This window comes from Haliaeetus albicilla, chromosome 10 (assembly GCF_947461875.1).
Source record: "Haliaeetus albicilla chromosome 10, bHalAlb1.1, whole genome shotgun sequence".
NCBI lineage: Eukaryota > Metazoa > Chordata > Aves > Accipitriformes > Accipitridae > Haliaeetus > Haliaeetus albicilla.
The window spans coordinates 15,351,270-15,369,683 of NC_091492.1; the positions used below are offsets into that span (position 1 = coordinate 15,351,270).

An 18,414-nucleotide genomic window follows, 5' to 3' on the forward strand; every position below is an offset into this window, starting at 1 on the left:
AGCCCTTGTAGAAAATCTCAGATAATTCACCTTTTTAGATGTAATCCGAGTTGGTTTTGATTAGTTTCTTTTACCTTTATTGGATAGTATTGTTTGCGCATGAGTACAGCATCAATATTTTGTATATCTTTGTAAATAATATTATAATCACCAGTTTAGCACTTTAATAGTATTCGTAAGGATTTCTAGTTGCAGACTAGAAGGAGAGAGAGATAAACATGCATGTAGATAACTTATAAAAAACCAACTTGGTCTGTCAGAATACATTGTTTTTCAACATCCTTGGAAGTAGTAGAAAATGCTTCAGCTAATAGACTGGAATTTTGTGAAACTACTGTGTTACCAGTGTAAAATAAAAAAAAAGGGGGGGGGGCAAAGTTGAATTAGGATTTGCTGTTTAAATCAGTTTTGAAAAATTTGCAAGAGTAGACTTTGAATGTGAGACTAATATTTGGTATAGATCTTTCTTTGAAGACAGTTTGTAGATGCTGTGCTTGGATACACTGCTTATTGTTGTGTCCCCCTACATTTTAGGGCTAGATTGTAGGACTAGTTGAGGTAAGAGACATCTATAACTGATTGAATTATGCATGTGTACTTGGCTAGTCAGGATACTTCAAGGCCTTTGAATTCATCAGTAAAGAAGGGAGTAAATGATAGCATCTGCCTGCTGAAGAGGGTAAGAAAAGCAGCTTTTGAATAGCTTATAGCCAGTGAACAATAGCATTCACTGAGTTCCAACCTTAGTCTTAGAATTTAGACATATCCTTCAGTATGTTTTAAGATTTCACCTTTAAGGGGAACATATAACTTGTATTTTATTACAGTCGCAATACATTTCCAAATATTAGTCTTAAATCTGTGCAGTACTTCAAAATAAAATCAGAAATTGTTCTGTTTTTAAAAAAGTTCTGCTATGTTTCTGGCATTCTGTAAAAAAAAAGTATTTTACTAGTCTGTTGTGATCATAAAACATTTCTGTTCTAAAGATTTTTAACTTTTCAAAGACTGAACAGAATTTAAGAGTAATGAAAATTCAGAATTGTTTCTTTCATAACCAGCTAGGAAATGCTCCAATTCAGTTTTTTAGAATTATCAACACTGTTCTTGGCTATAATTCAAGTTGCTAAGACAAGGGGTGCATTCCTTTGGGTATAGGCAGATAAATTATTTTGACAGCAGCGTGCTGTTTCTCGAGAGATGCATAGGTCCCATTATTTGTAACATGAGAATTATTCATGTTGGTGTAGCATTGATAATTCTTCATTTGAGAAGGAAAATTGTGGCAGTACTTTAAGGGGGGGGTGGAATGAAGGTGGTTCATAGGTGGTGATATAGAAGCCAAGTGTAGATTGCTATATACAATGAACTTCCAATTTTCAGCACTGTTAAAAAACTACAAGACAGCACCTTAGTACACTGGTGATCCATGTATATAGAATATTTATCAGCTAATGCAGAAAACCAGCTTATTCAAGTAATAGCTTAAATATATGCAAGTGTTGCATTAGTGCACGTAAGTAGTACTAAAAGCAATAGGAAGACAATACTGTTATTTAAGCCATAGTTCTACTTGTGCAGTAAACTTTTGAGGTTGGTCAGACTGTGTGTTGTTATTGAAGAATAACAGTGCTTGTTTAATTTTGTTTCTGTGTTTTTATCACAAAATTTGGGAAAAAAATAAAAATGCAAAGATTGTGTTAGGAAAGCCAGGGCTCACCTAGAGTCAAGACTTACGTGGGATGTCATGGGCAATAAGAAGAGCTTCTGCTGCTACATTGGTAGTAAAAGGCTGGACAAAGCTGAGTGAGTGGGGAAGGTGATATAGTAACAGCAGATAAGGCTGAGATAATCTATGTTCTTCCCCTTGGTCTTCACAGTGAGATCTCTTTGGTTGGTGTGTGTAGAGTAAGAAGAGCTACCAGGAGCAAATGAGGATTGGAGTCAGGGATTACTTGAGATAATTCTACCCATGGGACCACATGGGCTGCTTTTCCAAGGGTGCTGAGAGTCCTTGAAAGGCCACTCTCTACCATTGAGTAGGTCACAGAGATAGCTTACAGGAGGTACTTGATGACTGGAGAAGTGCTGCGGCCATCTTTAGAAAACAGTAAAAAGAACTAACAGGGAAATTACTTTTTTTTTTTTTTTTGCATGTGGTGTGGAATGTAGTTATGGTAATCAGAGCGAGGCAAGATACCAAGGGTCAGGCTTTAGTAATGTTCATCACATATTTTATGAATGTAAAGTCAGATTTGACAGATGCAAATGGAATATAATAAAAATGTGCATATTTTATTTACCTCTAATAGAGCAACTGCATCAATTTTGTGTTCACTCTTGTTAAGGTCTTGGATCCAGAACAAAATCACGGTTTCACTGATCACTACTTAAATGTAGCCTTTGATCTGTCCCAAGTCCTTTTTATAGCTACAGCCAACACTACAGCTACTATCCCACCTGCTCTGCTGGACAGAATGGAAATTATTCAAGTTCCAGGTAACAAGTGTTTTCATTAAAGTGGCTATTGCAAGTCCTTAAACAACATTGGGGTGTTCTTCCTGAAACGAAAAGCAGTTCCTTAAGGTAAGCATGCCAGGAATCTAGACTGAATGGCCAGAATCATTAAAAGAGACTAGTCAGGATGTCTTCATTATGGCCTCTGTCATGAGAATGAAATTTAGCATTGCATTTAGGAAAATTCAGTTCCAGGTATATGGAGATACGTTCTGTAACAATATTTTCACTAGCTGTTGTGTTTGTATTCTAACTGGCTGTTGGCTGATGCATCTTTTGAAGATTCCAGTGAATAAAGGGATCTTTGAAATGCTAAAATTCTATTCTTCTTGCTCACATGAAGTTACGAATAACCACAAAGTATCATACCAACAGCCTTTTAAATTATAGCTGAGGTTTTTTTGTTAAATTCAATCAGGTACAATTATAAATTGTAAGAAATTTTATTATATTGTAGTGTATAAGCAAAAAATTAGTAAACATGTTTTTTCTTTTGAAGGATACACACAAGAAGAAAAAATTGAAATTGCACATAGACACTTGATTCCTAAACAGCTTGAACAACATGGCCTGACTCCACAGCAAATACAGATTCCACAAGTAACCACTTTGGACATAATTACCAGGTAAATCTGTTATTCATTGTTTTAAGTTTAAATAACTTCTTTTTCTGGTAACTAGTAAATCGTTTACAAAGTGGTAACACAAAACATTTTTTAAGATCTGTTGTCATTACTAGCTTCAGAAGTCCAACAATTGGTAATTCATGGAATTGCTCTTTCCTGAGCTCTGTCTGGCTCTGCTGTCTAAACGAAATCATCCTTCCTTCTCTAGAGAATTCCTTGCTCTGGCTTTCAGAGTGTGGCTCACCATTGATTGTGTTGACACAATTGGCAAGGCACTATGAATAAACAGAAACACTTGAAGCTAGTATTGCTGCAGTGTTCAGTGTGGGAAGCCATGGTCTTGGCAGCAGACAACCTTTCTTTTAAAGAATGAAGTTCTGTTTCTGTCATTTTCACAGAAAAAATGGAAATTACCATTTTGTTTCTTGTGACTTGAGGGGCCACATTTGTCTAAAAATTGGAATTAGGTTGAAAAAATTAAATAGCTTATATTAATTAGAACTACTTTTTTATTGGGTGTGAGAGCAAAGATATTGATCAGAACATCTTTTGGACTTGAAACTAGTTCATTTCCAATGCAAAAAGTGTATCAGTATTCAATGAATTGAAGTATTTTATTGTCTGGTGTTTCTTTTTAATTCATAGACTATAAGAAAATACTCTTTTACAGTCAGTTCCTCAACTTTAAGTGAACTATATTTTGAGTTCTAAAATAGTTCTTTTAATTTTTATGCATCTAAGAAGAGCTCAGTGCTATTGGAGCATTGTTTAGCATTTCACTAAGGTTTGACACCAGGTGTTAGTCATGTCTTCTTCCCACTCAGTAGTTTGTCTTTTTTTACAGTTTTACCAGCAAACCACAATCATTTTGATAAAAGCACATGACTTTTTTTTCCTGTTTATTAGAGTAGCCCAAGGTCTCACTGCATTTCACATCTCATTTTATTTGGATGTATTTTTAAAAATAAAGTGTGTTTGCATTCAAAAGAAATCTGTCTTACACAGAACATCCACCAATAAAACAATTGTCTCTATACTAGATACACTAGAGAGGCAGGAGTCCGCTCTCTGGATCGGAAGCTGGGAGCTATTTGCAGAGCAGTGGCAGTGAAAGTGGCAGAAGGACAGCACAAAGAAACAAAGCCAGATCGTGCTGAAGTGGATGAAGAAGGTGTGTTATCTTTTGCGTGTTTTATTAAAAGGGAAACTTCTAACGTAGTCACTAGGAAGCTGATTTATCAACCTTTTCTCCTTTTTTATGCTTCTTTAAGGGCTCTGTTTTTAAAAGCTTTGCAAATAGAGTGACATTCTTAATTATGCATGATTCAAGTCATGCTGAATTGTGGCTGGGGACGTAAGTAGAGTAGTTTCAGCCTGACAAGTTGGTAATTCAGAAGTACAATGGATCTGTTTCATATCTTAGGGATGCAGTTATGATTTGTGTATGTTTTTATGTCTTCCTAGGCTTTTTTAATGCAAAGATTAAACTTTTTTTTTTCTTCAGTAAAAGACTAAGCATGGTTTTAGTTATTGTATTTAAAGGGGTTCTTTAACTGTGCTGTGCATGCTCTGCCAGTTCAGAACTCAATCCGGTTATTTTGTTGTACTCTAAAATAAATGTCTGCTTGAAGAGCTTTGAAATTAGAAAGGTTTAGGGGCTCTTTTTATGTGCCTGTTAAGACTGCACTTATTCTAAGTCTCTTGAAGCTTTGGTAACTTGTCAACTTCAGTAAGTCTGTTCTTGTTTCCCATATGTACAGACAATAGTGATTTATCATTCCCAGTCATCCAACAGACTGAATGAAACTAAACATAACATTCTCAAATAGCAAAAATACTCAGGTAAATCCTTCACCAGTAAAGGTAGACCTCTTTGTAGTCTTGAGATACAAGGCGGAGAAGGAAGAAGTCAGGCCCATAATCCAGTTCATGTGCAACATGCAACTGGTGACTGCTCCCTTTTTCATCCCCAAATTAATGTTCTCTTTAATAAAAATGAACATCCATACTGTGTTTGGTGAAACATACCATGCAAAGCATAGACAATTGTGCTTTTATTCCAGCCAGTTGCTGATGGAGGATATCACTGTACACAGCAGTTTTCTGTTGAAGGCTTCAGAGTGCTCATTGCAGCACTAGATGTCTGCAGGAGCCTGCAGTTCAAGGTAGATGAAAAACATGAAAGGACAGAATCTGAACCTGAAGTTGAACTTCTAAAATGTGCATAGTCCTTAGTCTCAATACAATCTAGCAAGTAGGGTGTTGTGTGTTTTGTTTGTTTGGTTTTTAAAGACTGCTGTGAGTCCAGCTGACATTTTCTGACAAGAAATACTGCCAGTCCGTCAGAGAACTGTGGCCAGAGGACACCAGAAAGCAGAAACTGCAGAATGGCTGCTTACTTTTGCTCCAGAATACTCACAAACTTAAAATACTAAACAGACCCCTGTGGGTTTGATGTGAAAGATTCCACAACTAAGCTGATGTGGAAAAAACCTTTAACATCTGTACAGCTAGAATAGTTCTGGACTGATTTAGAGGAGGACAAATAAAGAGACTTCTTATCTGTTCTTTTAAAACAAGGCAGCTTACAAGTCTGAGTGGTGCCCCCCCCCCTTTCAGAGAGTAAATCCTGGGGAAGGAAATATAACCAATATTTGTACTAACAGTGGTATCAATTAGAAGAGTATATGAAGAAGAGTTTTACCCATAGTAAAACCTTTTGTAATTTGTCTCTGGAAATCTGTTTTTTGACAGTCTTTCAGCTTTACCTTGCCTTTTTTCCCTAACTCAGTATTTCCCTTCTGAATCTTCTTTTACCTTGTTGAGTTTTCTAAGATCATCATGATGTCTGTGGAAACTGTAATATCAGAAGATTGAATTTGGTCTACTGTTTAAGTGTATTCAGCTCAATTTCCTCTGAATGTTTGGCTTAATGAGAGTGAACTCTCACAGTAGCAGTGGCTGTGCATGCATAAATGACTGTGCAGTTTAAATTGTCCCATCTACATTAAAAGGAAGAGCTTTTAAGACATATTTATTAATGCTTTCCATTTATATTATGTGCATATTGTCTCCCTTCTCTCCTCTGTGCTGGATTTTGCTGAAGTCAACACTGAGTTTGTCGATACTCCTGTGATACCTGAACTTGCTCTTGAACCAGAACACTGAACCTTTGGGCTGTGGTGGCCAGGGTTACTAGCATCTTTTACAGTATTTCTTTGCACTGAAGAGTAGATGTGTCCAAAATGCGCTTAAAAGGTCTAATGTGATTGCTGAATAAAAAAAAGTGTCATTCTGCTCTTCAAGCCTTGTGATAAAATAAACAAAAGTAGGTTCAGAGCACAACTCCTGATACTATAAGAAGAAACATTTTACTGTTAAAGCAAAGAACAAAAAGGAACTGTATTAGGTATCTCAATCCAGTGGAGAGAGGTATTTACAATGTTAAAATTAGCACTGTACTTGCAACTTAGGTATTTACACTGTTAAAATTATACACTGTTAAAATTAGTACTGGACTTGCAACTTACCAAAGCTAAGTGAAAACAGCAAGTTAAGTGCTTCAAAAGAGGGCAAAAGCTAGCTTTTTTGGTTGACACACAATTTGGAGTAAGCCCAGGACAAATGAGCTGTGAAGAGTTGCCTTTGTACTTCTGGAATTGAAACTGTCCATAAGAAAAAGCTGTATTAACAAAAGGGAGTCCGAGGGACAGGTGGCTCTGTAGTTAAACTTTGGTATTACAAAGACATGTATAGAATGGTGCAGTCTGCAAAATGTGTTTTACTTTGTACTAATCATGCTTATACCCTGCTGTATTTTTAGCAGAATATGTCACTTGTTGGGAGTGTATGAGAGTAGGACACTTTTAAAAAATATTTTTGTTTAGTTTTCCTTCAGTCTGTTGAAAACAACCAAGTATTTAAAAGAAAATTCAGAAAGACCCCAAATACTTGCAAGTTGGTGCAAATAATGGGATTTGTAGCCTAAATTTATTTCTTTGGAACTTTTTTTCCTGTTGATTAGTGGACATTTGTGCAGTTGTGCATAGTGGTAATGAATTTTTATTTCATATAATGAATGAGTCTGGAAGAATAGTTAATCAAGTTATTGTCTCTTAATAGTTTCATTTAGAATTATTTCTTGATTATTTTTTTTTTTCATCTGTATAAAGAGACCTATAAGTCATTTTTGCTTTACACATTTGTCAGTTACTGATGTGGGATTGAGACTACAGTTAGTGCGTTCATATGTCATGAGCTGTCAATGTCAGAGCAAGCTACAGGCTTGACTTGTAGATTCTAACTTGCTAAAGCATAATTTGTGTATGATTCGTAGCATATCAAAATAGTAATGTGGTGCCTATTGTGTTTACTCAGCTGAGAGCATTCTGGCTTGTGGGTTTGTAAAAAAAGTTGAAAGACATTAAGTGGTAGAACCACAAAATTTCCTTCATTATACTGATTAAATCAGATTATTAAATCAAAGTGGAGCATCTGTTTTAAAGGCTTTGTAAATATCAGGCTTTTGACACTGTTTGATAGGCTGTAAGAATGGAGGATACCTGCCATAGCAGAACTGGTGCTAGGAGATATGCTGTCAAGCCATATTTAGCACTTTCCAAAAATACATGACTGAAATACACTGGCAGATTTGTATTGCCTTCCTCAATCCTTTGACTTCTGAGCTTTAAGCTGAAGTTGGCACGTGGAGGAGTGTTAGTTTGCGTCAGTCATTGAATTTGTACAGTGAACTTCAGCAAAAGCAAATGGACTCATTTTTCAGACCTCTCCAGGGAGTCATCCTTGTGTACAGTAACACTATCTGATATTTTACTGAAACAGTATCTAAGATTTATGTGACACTCATCTAGTCTTTGACACTAGAAGAAATTCTAGGAGTCACGAAAATATGTGAAACTCTCCTTCCTATTTTAGTGCAACTGCCTTGAGAATACAATGCAGCAACTGTGCACTAAGGCATCATATCATGATACAACAGTTGAAACCCAGAGTGAAAAATGATCTGTCTGATTCAGACTTGAAAGGAGATTTAGGACAGGTAATATTTAATAACTAAAAGTGATTAAATGAGGGGTCTATCTATGTTGAAACCAAGGCTTTGAAATATTTCCATAACCCAGGAATACAATACAGTTTATTCTACTCCTTGTGAATGAAACAACACTTGGTTTTGAGTTTAAATGCAAGTTTGACTGAAGTGGTCAATGTGAACTGAAACATGTAGTCTTGATTCTTCCTCCCTCAACTTGGGCATAATGCATTTTATTCACAAAACATTATTATGCATGACTGTGGGGGATTTTGTTTGTTTTTTAGTGTGTATAAGGGCCTTAATATAGCTGGGCTAACATCACTGCTTTTGCAGAAAGTGACCTGTTCTGCATTCTAGCCAAAACTCGGCACCTCCAGCAGCACAGGATCTCCCATAGCACTGGGAAATGAGTTTATGAAGTCTGATCGTCGTAAATCCCACAATGGTATGACTGTAGGCACTCAAGTTTGAGCTCAGCTGTGCCAGCATTAGTATACTTACCAGCTCTGCAGACTGTAATATGTGGTTCTTTCTAAAAATTGCTTGGAATGTCTTCTGGTTTAGGCCAAAAAGGCATAAATGTTATGAAAAGTTGGGTTTATATACAAACTATTTTTTTACCATGTTAATTTATCTAAATATTCCTGCATGAAAACCTCAAATTCAAGTGGTTCAAGTCGTTATTCACGTTGTTATTCTAGATCAGGACTGATGGAATGTAATTATTTTGAGATAAATTTTCTGATCCTGTGGGGAAGAATGCACATAGCATTAAATTTAAGTATACAAGTAACTGTTAGTAGGATTGGGGTCCCAGGAGGGAGTTCCTTTCCAAAAGAAAATCTTTTAGAAGTAATGCTTCCCAAGTATGTAGTGCATAAGAGTTAAGTTGGACAATGGAAAATTGCTTTTAAGGCATAGTTTCATGTCATGCCTGGCTTTGAATGTGGACCATTGTCAACAAGGGCAATCCCATCCTTTCCTACCTAAAGGTAGTTTTGTGGAGTTTATTAGTTTGGAGGGACTAAAAGAATTCTGGGTCGGTCTGTCATGTGCTAAAGCATCTGCTAGTAAATCAGCTGAGAAAAAAGAACATGCTGTTTTCCCTTTAATTGCCCACAAACTTGAAACCTTTTCTTTCATGCTGATAGTCTCTTATATCTCTTCATAGCAATTCAGCAAATCAGAATATGTTATGTTAAAAGCTGTTTAAAAACTTTAGGTTTCTATTATATTCTTCTATCTTGGCCAGTAAGTATGGCTAGAAATCTTTGGGTTTAAGACTTTGTGATGGGTTAACCCTGGCTGAATGCCAGGTGCCCACCAAAGCCGTTCTATCACTCCCCCCTCCTCAGCTGGGCAGGGGAGAGAAAAATATAACAAAGAGCTCGTGGGTCGAGATAAGGACAGGAGAGATCATTCACCAATTACCGTCACGGGCAAAACTGACTCAGTTTGGGGAAAATTAACTCAATTTATTACAAATCAACCAGAGTAAGGTAATGAGAAATAAACCCAAATCTCAGAACACCTTCCCTCCACCCCTCCCTTCTTCCCGGGCACAACTTCACTCCCGTATTTCGCTACCAACCCCCCCCAGTGGCACAAGGGGGATGGGGATGAGGTTTACGGTCATCACACATTATTTTCTGCAGCTTCATCCTCCTCAGGGGGAGGGCTCATCACACTCTTCCCCTGCTCCAGCGTGGGGTCCCACCCACGGGAGACGGTCCTCCACGAACTTCTCCAACGTGGGCCCTTCCCACGGGCTGCAGTTCTTCAGGAACTGCTCCAGCATGGGTCCTTTCCACGGCGTGCAGTCCTTCAGGAGCACACTGCTCCAGCGTGGGTCCCCCACGGGGTCACAAGTCCTGCCAGAAAACCTGCTCCGTGGGCTCCTCTCTCCACAGATCCGCAGGTCCTGCCAGGAGCCTGCTCCAGCGTGGGGTCCCCACGGGGTCACAGCCTCCTTCGGGAACCCACCTGCTCCGGCGTGGGGTCCTCCCCGGGCTGCACGTGGAGATCTGCTCCACTGTGGACCTCCATGGACTGCAGGGCGACAGCCTGCCTCACCAGGGTCTTCACCACGGGCTGCAGGGGAATCTCTGTTCTGGCACCTGGAGCACCTCCTCCCCCTCCTTCCTCACTGACCTTGGTGTCTGCAGAGTTGTTTATCTTACATGTTCTCTCTCCTCTCTCCGGCAGCTGTTTCTCTTTGTCCCAACCTTTTTTTCCTTCTTAAAAATGTTATCAGAGGGGCGTTACCACTATCACTGATTGGCTCGGCCTTGGCTGGCGGCGGGTCCATCTTAGAGCCGGCTGGTATGGGCTCTCTCGAACACAGGGGAAGCTTCCAGCAGCTTCTTACAGAAGCCACCCCTGTAACCCTTGCCACACAAAACCAATACAGACTTACATATTACTAGTGCTTAATTTAAATATGTTTTATGACGAGCTGAGAATTGCTACGTGTTGAGGAAGTTTTAGGTTCTTCTATTTGCTCATTTCCATTATAACTCTAGAGGAAAGTAGCAGTCTTAAATTCTTAAATCTTTGTGCCATGGAATTCCTTTTTAGATTAAATCCTGAATTATATATAGTAGTTCATTGTCAGTATGTCTTCTTAGGAGTCCATTTTCTTGCAAATCCTAGTATTTACATGGAAGATTTTGCTTCGGGAGCTTGCAAAGGCAGATTCTTGAGGAACATTGTCGTGATCTTTGCTGAGTAGCTGCAGATTCTGCTCTGAAAATTTTACAAACATAATCTTTTTTTGGTTGGTTGATTGTTTTTTGCATTTTTTTGGTTGTTGTTTTGGGGGAGGGGTGTTTGTTGGTTTGGGGTTTTTTTGGGTGGGTTTTTTTTTTTCTTAGGTTTTCCAATTTTACATGTTAAAACAACTCAGTACCATGCTGCTTTTGTTTAAGCAGTAATGTAATAGTAGATCAGCAGGTGGTTCCTCCAGTGCAGCGTCGAGCTCTGTTAAGGGCACTTTTTGAATTTTTAGCTTATTTCTCCACCTTAGAATGAAAGATGACTAAGCTGTTGTCCTAACCAAAAGTTCTGCTTCTGGAAACTTGAATTTAACTGTCTTGTTTTAGATAAATGTGTCATTTAACTTGTACTATGGTTTATGGCTATTCATGCGGGATAGGTAGGGAACATTTATTTGTCATCATTAATGGAAATCTTAATTACTTGCATCTTTCTAGATTCTTCATAGTCAGCACTTCCATAACGGTGGTGAAAGATGATGTTTTTTCCTTCAAAGAAAAAGTTAGTGTTTGTAATTATATTTTTGGAACATCACTGTATGCTTTTATAGAAAATTAGATAATGTCAGAATTTAGGTTAATATTTTTAGAAAAAGTCTGGAGTTTGTTATAGTTACAGATTATAAAATGGGGTCTACTAATTAGATTATATAAACTCAAAGAAAGAGTTTCTGATTCTTTTAATAGGGCAGGTGGCCTCAAAAATTACCTACTGATTTGTTTACAAGAAGTCTGTCTCCTTCAGCTGTATACACAGAACTAGGTGAAATAAGAGCAAGCAGAAATGGAAAATTTTGTTGGGTAGTAAAATCTTGGTATAGAAGAAAACCAGTTGTTTCTAAACTCAGTTTTCTTTTAAAATATGAATTGTCATATCAAATTACTCAGGTTTTGAAGATCTGTAGTGTTGAAATTGCAGTCTGAGTTGCAAGAATAGCATGCAGGTTATGTTTCCTAGACCTCCTAGTATTTATGCATTTGAATTTATTATGTACAGAAATAGTAGTTCAACAACAATATAGAAACATGCTGGAACAACAGGAGGGCCATCTGACTAAGGCAGTGTTTACAGTAAAGGAATGGGATTTATGTATAGAGCAATGAGTTGTACAATGGAAAGATTAGTGGCTGTTGGATAATAACTATTAGATTTGAATCCTGAATGAAAGCTGAGTTGGTGTTATTATAATAATAGTGACGTAGAATGTTTTCCTTGATACTGTATGAAGGCATTAGTATTAATTGCACTGCAAAAAAATTAACTGTAAAAAGGCCTTTATATATCAGGATTAATAAAAGGATAGTTTGTATCTTGTGAAAGGAGACATTCTCTCTTCATCCGTTCTGAGAATTACTTTTGCAGCACAGAACACCTCTTAATGTTATATTAAATAGATTAGATCAGTGATTTGTGTTTTCCTATGATTGTTTAAATTCCGGCATCTTCAATTATTGTGCATGCATTAATATGCAAAGGAAGACACTTTCTTTGTTGAAAGTAAAAAAGATTTGAAAGAAAGGAAGCAACAGCGTGTAATTTCCCAAAATATGGTGCAGAAGTCTTGAAGCTCAGTATACATTCCTGTGTAATATAGACTATTGCTTTAAGTGTATCTTAGGCTTGTGGTTTTGGGGTGGGAAGAAATATCTTCACTATATGTATGTGTACAATGCTTTTCTTAATGGCAGCCTCAGGGCAGGGAGGCACTGCCATAAAACTGCCACAGAATCTTAGAAATATCTGGATTGTTCAAGTATTTTTCATTTCTCTGATATATGTTTCACTAAAATATTGCTTAGGGCTCTTGAGAAAATAGTAATGAGCCTTTCGCATCTGGATCAAATTCTGTGGGGAAATGACTCCCTGCTTATATTCTCCTTCTGTATACAGTCGCTTAAGTAAATGTGCATTGTAGGCCCAGTACAAATGAAGTTGAGCTTATTCATGCAAACGACCGGCTGTGTAGTCTGGTTTAAAACAGTTTTGGGGCTTTGATATTTATATGGTCCCCATTACAGTTCACTTTTGTATAGAAAAAACATTTGTAGAGAAAGCAAATTTTAAGGAAATTCTGCTAAGGAAACAATTGTATAGGTAAGAAATACAGTCATACTATAAATGGAGGAAGGAAAGAGCACACTTTTGAATCCATAACTATTGCTTTAATTATGTCGTCCCTTCCTGATGATGCTTGAGTATATTACATTCAAAAGTGCCAGGCTAATTGGGTTTTATGGCCCTTTCTGAAGAGTACATCACACCTGTAGGTATTTCTGAAACTGCCTAATAATTTGCTCTTCAAGAAATTTTTTGCTGCTAGTGGTTATTGGTCAAGACCTCTTAGAAATATCTCATCCAACAAAGGAAAGAGGAGAGCCCTGTGTATATTTCAAGACAAAAGCCATAGGTGAAGTTGTTATACTGAAATTGAGGTTTTTCCACTAAGCAAGGACTGTATATGCTGTGTTCTGAACTGGCTGTTGAACAATGAGGGACGTCAATTTTGTGAGTTAAGCAACCTGATCTAGTGAAAGATGTCCCTGCCTATGGTGGGCAGGTTGCACTAGTTTAAAGGTCCCTTCCAGCCCAAACCATTCTATGATTGAGTAAAGCCATAATAGTTGTAAGGGACAAAAATCAAAGTAAAAAGTGTAATGTCAGAGTACGTGCTGCATAGGCTGCAATAAAGGTGAGCTGTGGTATGTTGGGGTAGTGGTTCCATCTGACAGCCTGGAAGGAGATGGCACACCAGGGCTGGATGAGTTAAGCTTCCAGTGGAGCTGGTTTCCATATGATCTACACGTAACAGCTTCTGCACCTGGTCAGCTGGTGTTGAGGTTATGTGTGTGAGGATTGGGCTGTGGAGAGGAAGGCAGAGTTACAGAGCAGTAATTTACACCGTCCTTGTTGGATGCTGTGAAATGAGATGTTATTGAATGTAATGTAGGCTAGCTATAAGTAATGCAGCCATGTGGCAAAGCAATGTATGTAAATCTGGCCAAAATGTTCCTACTTTATTTGACAGAACTTAATTATTAGTGTCAGAAGTTAAGCATTTAAATCCTTGCAGAAAGAGACCACAGAGAGCACAGTTGTAAACGTATGTAAAAAGAACAGTAGTTACTGAACTTTCAGTATTTCCACATTCGGCTCTATATTACACTACATTAAACACGATCATCTCCTACAAATACTGGGTTTATGCACAAATCAGATGAAAAGTGCAAAGTCCTAAATGAACTTAATGTGTTTTCCTATGTGACCTAGTTTAAAATGCATTTAAGTGAGTTGCATCTCTGTCAGTGCTCTAGATTTAATATTATCTTTGCTGAACAGTTAGAACATGTTTAGGCTTAATAATTAAATTTGATGCCATATTATCTTTATTTTTACAAGATTTTTGTGAAAGATGGTTTAAGCACACTTTCCTTAACTTTCTGAGCATTTCTTTGAATATTTTTGTCTGTCATGAGACTCTTCTTCTCTCTCATGGCATTCCTGTGTCAAGAAAGACTGCTACAAATCCTAAATTAGACTTTCTTCTCTTAGATTGCAAAGAGCATGTCACAGAAGACGCGAAAACAGAATCCATCAGTGACACAGCTGACCTGGCTCTGCCACCTGAAATGCCGATTTTAATTGATTTCCATGCTTTAAAAGATATCCTGGGGCCACCCATGTATGAAATGGAGGTAACATCCTCATTTGTTTCTGCTTGACTGCTGTTTCTGTCTGGTTTGACTAGTTGTCTATTTTATTGCTATTGACTGAGTTTATACAATATTAACTTTTTGAAAAATGCATTAGTAACAGAACTGTGTTTCATTGTGTTCCACCAAGTGTTTTTTCATCTAACGAAGTTTTTGTTTTATTTTGTTTTAATTCAGGGTACATAAATAACATAATGGCATGACTTTCTGTTAGCAGAGATGCCTACAGCAGTGCTTAAGAATGTGGTGGTGTTTTTTCAGTTCATAACAACTTTGCTTTTGTTTGGGGGATGTTTGATGGCCTTGGGAAAGAAGCCAAAAGTAGAACCCAGGAATCCTGTCTCTGAGGCAGCTGTGTTAAGGACTGTCCCACATACCTCCTTAAAGCCAGTCAGCATTTTTGGGTATTAAAACGACTTCAGTTTGCACCAGAAGCTCTCAGACATTCTTTAGATTAATGTGAATCTTAGCTATTAAAAATGTTTTATCATCAGTCATGCACCTCCAGCTTCCTAGTACCAGCTCTGTTCCTCAAGTAGGCATATTCCAGAATTTTTTCTTTCCCCCATCTGTATTTTGCTGCATTCTATGAAAATGCCATCAATTGAAGTAGTTTGTTAGTTTGGGATTCTCTTTTCACTATTTACATTGCAGTTATTCTCTGCTTTACTTCAGGTCCAGGTGAACTGACCCGAGTGTAAGTAGTATATATAACGCTATGACAGGAAACCAGTTGCTGATGGAACGCTAAGTTTTTCTATCTTTATCCTGGAGAAAAGATCAGTAAACCAGTAAGTTATGGAGAAAATAGAAGTTAAGAGAAAACTTCCAGAAGAGACTAAATTCAAACTTCTAAGAACTTCCCTGTGATAGTTCTTCTCTCCTAGATGAGAGAACCAGACTCCAGTGGGATTTGGAGGACAAAAAGGGGACAAGATATGCAAGGGAAGCGGGAGAAAATGAATGATTGTTAAGGAATGAGTCAGTTTTTAGACCTGAACTGATGTATTTGGATATGAAGATTTTATCATGGAAGAGATTCTTAATGAAGAGACAGAAATGAGGATACAAGTTGAAAGAAGACAGCACTATTGATTGTGTTAGAGGATGATGATGGTAACAGTGGAAGTTGAGGGGAATGGGAGGCAAGGAAGGTCAAGTGATCAATAGACCAGTACACTATGGCTCTTTTGGCTGAGGTTTTTTCACATTGGTCATTTGTGTTCTGATTTTATTTCTTTTTACTTTCAGAAATTAGAAGAGGTTGCTCTTTAGGCAAATGACTTTATTGTAAGCAGCTTACATTTTTTCTTTTCATCCCTCAGAAGCCGCTATACCCAATAATAAAATCACACAAGACAGTTCAAGGCCATTTTAATTAAGAAGGTAGTGTGGATATACTTTAGCTTGATTTGGAATGACTGTAGCCATCAGACTATTTGTGATACTGCTGTGGAGTCTAGTCTGCTACTAGTCTTTTCTCACTACCTGACTTTTAGAAACAATTACTGAAAAATAGCATGTGGGTATTTTTCAGAGAAATAATGTTCTATCTGAACTTTCATTTTGAAGTATGTTATACACTTCAGACATCTGGTCTTTGGAGCTAAAGCGCTGCAGGATCATTTGGCTTTTTAGTGCTTAAATAGCAGATGCACATGAAGCCATTGTAGTAAATTGAACTTAATATTCAAGCCAGTACGCTGATTTCTACAAGTGATGTTTATTAGTTTCATAAAGGTGCTAAAAAATAAATTGAATTTTGTAAATTTGTACAAAAGTTCTGGTCACTTGCAACTCTACTCCTAGTAGTCAGTCAAGAGTAGAATTAATTCTAACAAATATGAACTTATCACACTTTTTAAAAATCAGATTGTAGGCCAAGAAATGTGCTAATATGTGACTTTCCTTAGATGTTCTGCCTAGTTTTGAACTTTTTCTGAAGTTGATTTTTCATTTAAATTTGGTAGTATGGCTGTGTTTCAAATAATTTCTGCTATTTTGTCCTTTTTCTATAGGAGTAAGTAGTGCAAGTAAAATTTCTGAAGTGTGGTTCTTAATTCCAAATATACAAATACATGAGTGCTGGCTTGGGGTTTTTTTTCACATGAGCAATTGCTATGGATATGCATATAAGCATGTCATGGATCTGCTGGCCTGTATAAGCTGAAATAAGACTGACTGAAGCTTTTGACTTGTGTATCAAAGGTTTTTTAAATGTTTCCTTATTTAGCAGACAAATTAAGTAGTGCATAAATAGACCTAGAGATGAATCCATACAGCATCAATTCCCTGAGCAGCTCAGGATTTATTTTCATGTACTGTTTGCTGTATTTATTAATGAGTAAATATTTTTCAATACACACTTTATGATTTTTTCAATGTAAATTGCTCGGATAGCCACATAACTCCTGTTTTAATGAGTTTTGCCAACTAACCCATTATTCCTTTGAATTTTCTCAAGTGCCCCCAAGATTCTTTCAAATGAAGAGTATAGCTCCTGTCTCAATGACGGGTGTTTCAGATTGGCTACTGGTGTTTTTTCTGGTTTTGTAGTCTGCAGTGTGTGTCTCTCTATATATCTAGCCTTTAAAGCTTTATCTTTGACCTGCATTTTGCCATTTATATTTAGTTGAAATAAAGATACAGTGGAGGCAGCCAGCATGTCAGTACTTGGATGAGACTGAGCAAATAGAACAGAAAACATGACATGACTTAATTGATCTGTTATCCTTCAGGGAATACCTTTAAAAGAAATGATTCATCTTTTACCTTTTCAGTGCATTGCTTGTGTATTTTCTGCAGAGGTCTCCCAGCAGAAAGGCATGACAGAATACTCAGCTTATACTTGTAGGATTAATTCATTTATCACAAATAAATAATCTTACGTGTCACCCTACAGAACAAATGCTGGAATAAATCACATAGTAAGGCTTTGGAAGAATAATCTTAACAGTAGTTTAAAATGTAAAAGATTTAATGAAATGTTTCAGCACAGCATGCTTTTGGGGGAAAGGGTTTATAACATATCCAGAGTGTTTATAATGAAGTATTTCTCATTTGACTTGGATTTTAGCACTTTTTTTCTTTCTTTCTTTCTTTCTTTCAACACTTAATTCTGCTCAGTTAACAAAACATTATTGGCACCACAGGAAGGCCCATCAGAATTAGTCTGTATCCTCATAATGTGAGTGAAGTTAAAGTGACAGAAGCTCCAGGTCAGTGAAATTACCTATTCTAGGAAATGAAAGTGCAGATGCCGTAAAAGAATAGCTCTATTTCATGGGACGTACACAATTCTAATTAAGAAACAAATTAGGTTATTTTTTAGAAGTAAAACCTGTACAAAACACCGATTTAGATAGGCATTTTTATCTAAGAAATATCAGTCTTGTGGTGATATTTCTGGGAAATCCTCCTCCCTTTAAGGGAAGCTGCTGTTACATATTTTGCCTGCAGTAGTTTGCTAGGGAATGAATCAGGAGAGTGGACTAGAAAAAAGGTTTGTACAGTCAGGTTGGGAGAACCTATGGAAGGATGACAAAGATGCTAAAGGCCAGCAAGTAATTTAGGACTGGTTCTCATCTTCCCATTATGAATCAGTGACTTAATAGCTTTTTGTCAATTACACTGAATTATAAAGTAACTCCAAAACTGCAGACTTGTGGATGATGTCTCTTTTCCTTTATCTTAGAATAACCTTAAATATTTTAAAATAACTGACTGAGCTAAA

At 37.1% G+C, this 18,414-nt stretch overlaps 1 protein-coding gene across 5 annotated transcripts in view; it reads left to right on the forward strand.

Annotated features, from left to right (window-relative positions):
* Positions 1-18,414, forward strand: part of LONP2 (lon peptidase 2, peroxisomal) — a 58,739-nt gene that overhangs the window by 31,400 nt on the left and 8,925 nt on the right. For all 5 annotated transcript variants that reach the window (XR_011326520.1, XM_069793603.1, XM_069793604.1 and 2 more), the window contains exons 9-12: positions 2,349-2,499; positions 3,017-3,143; positions 4,184-4,314; positions 14,521-14,663. Coding sequence is in view for 4 of the 5 variants with exons in the window: in XM_069793603.1 (XP_069649704.1) it covers positions 2,349-2,499; positions 3,017-3,143; positions 4,184-4,314; positions 14,521-14,663 (552 nt within the window). In the remaining variant the exon portion in view is untranslated. The remainder of the gene's footprint in view (positions 1-2,348; positions 2,500-3,016; positions 3,144-4,183; positions 4,315-14,520; positions 14,664-18,414) is intronic.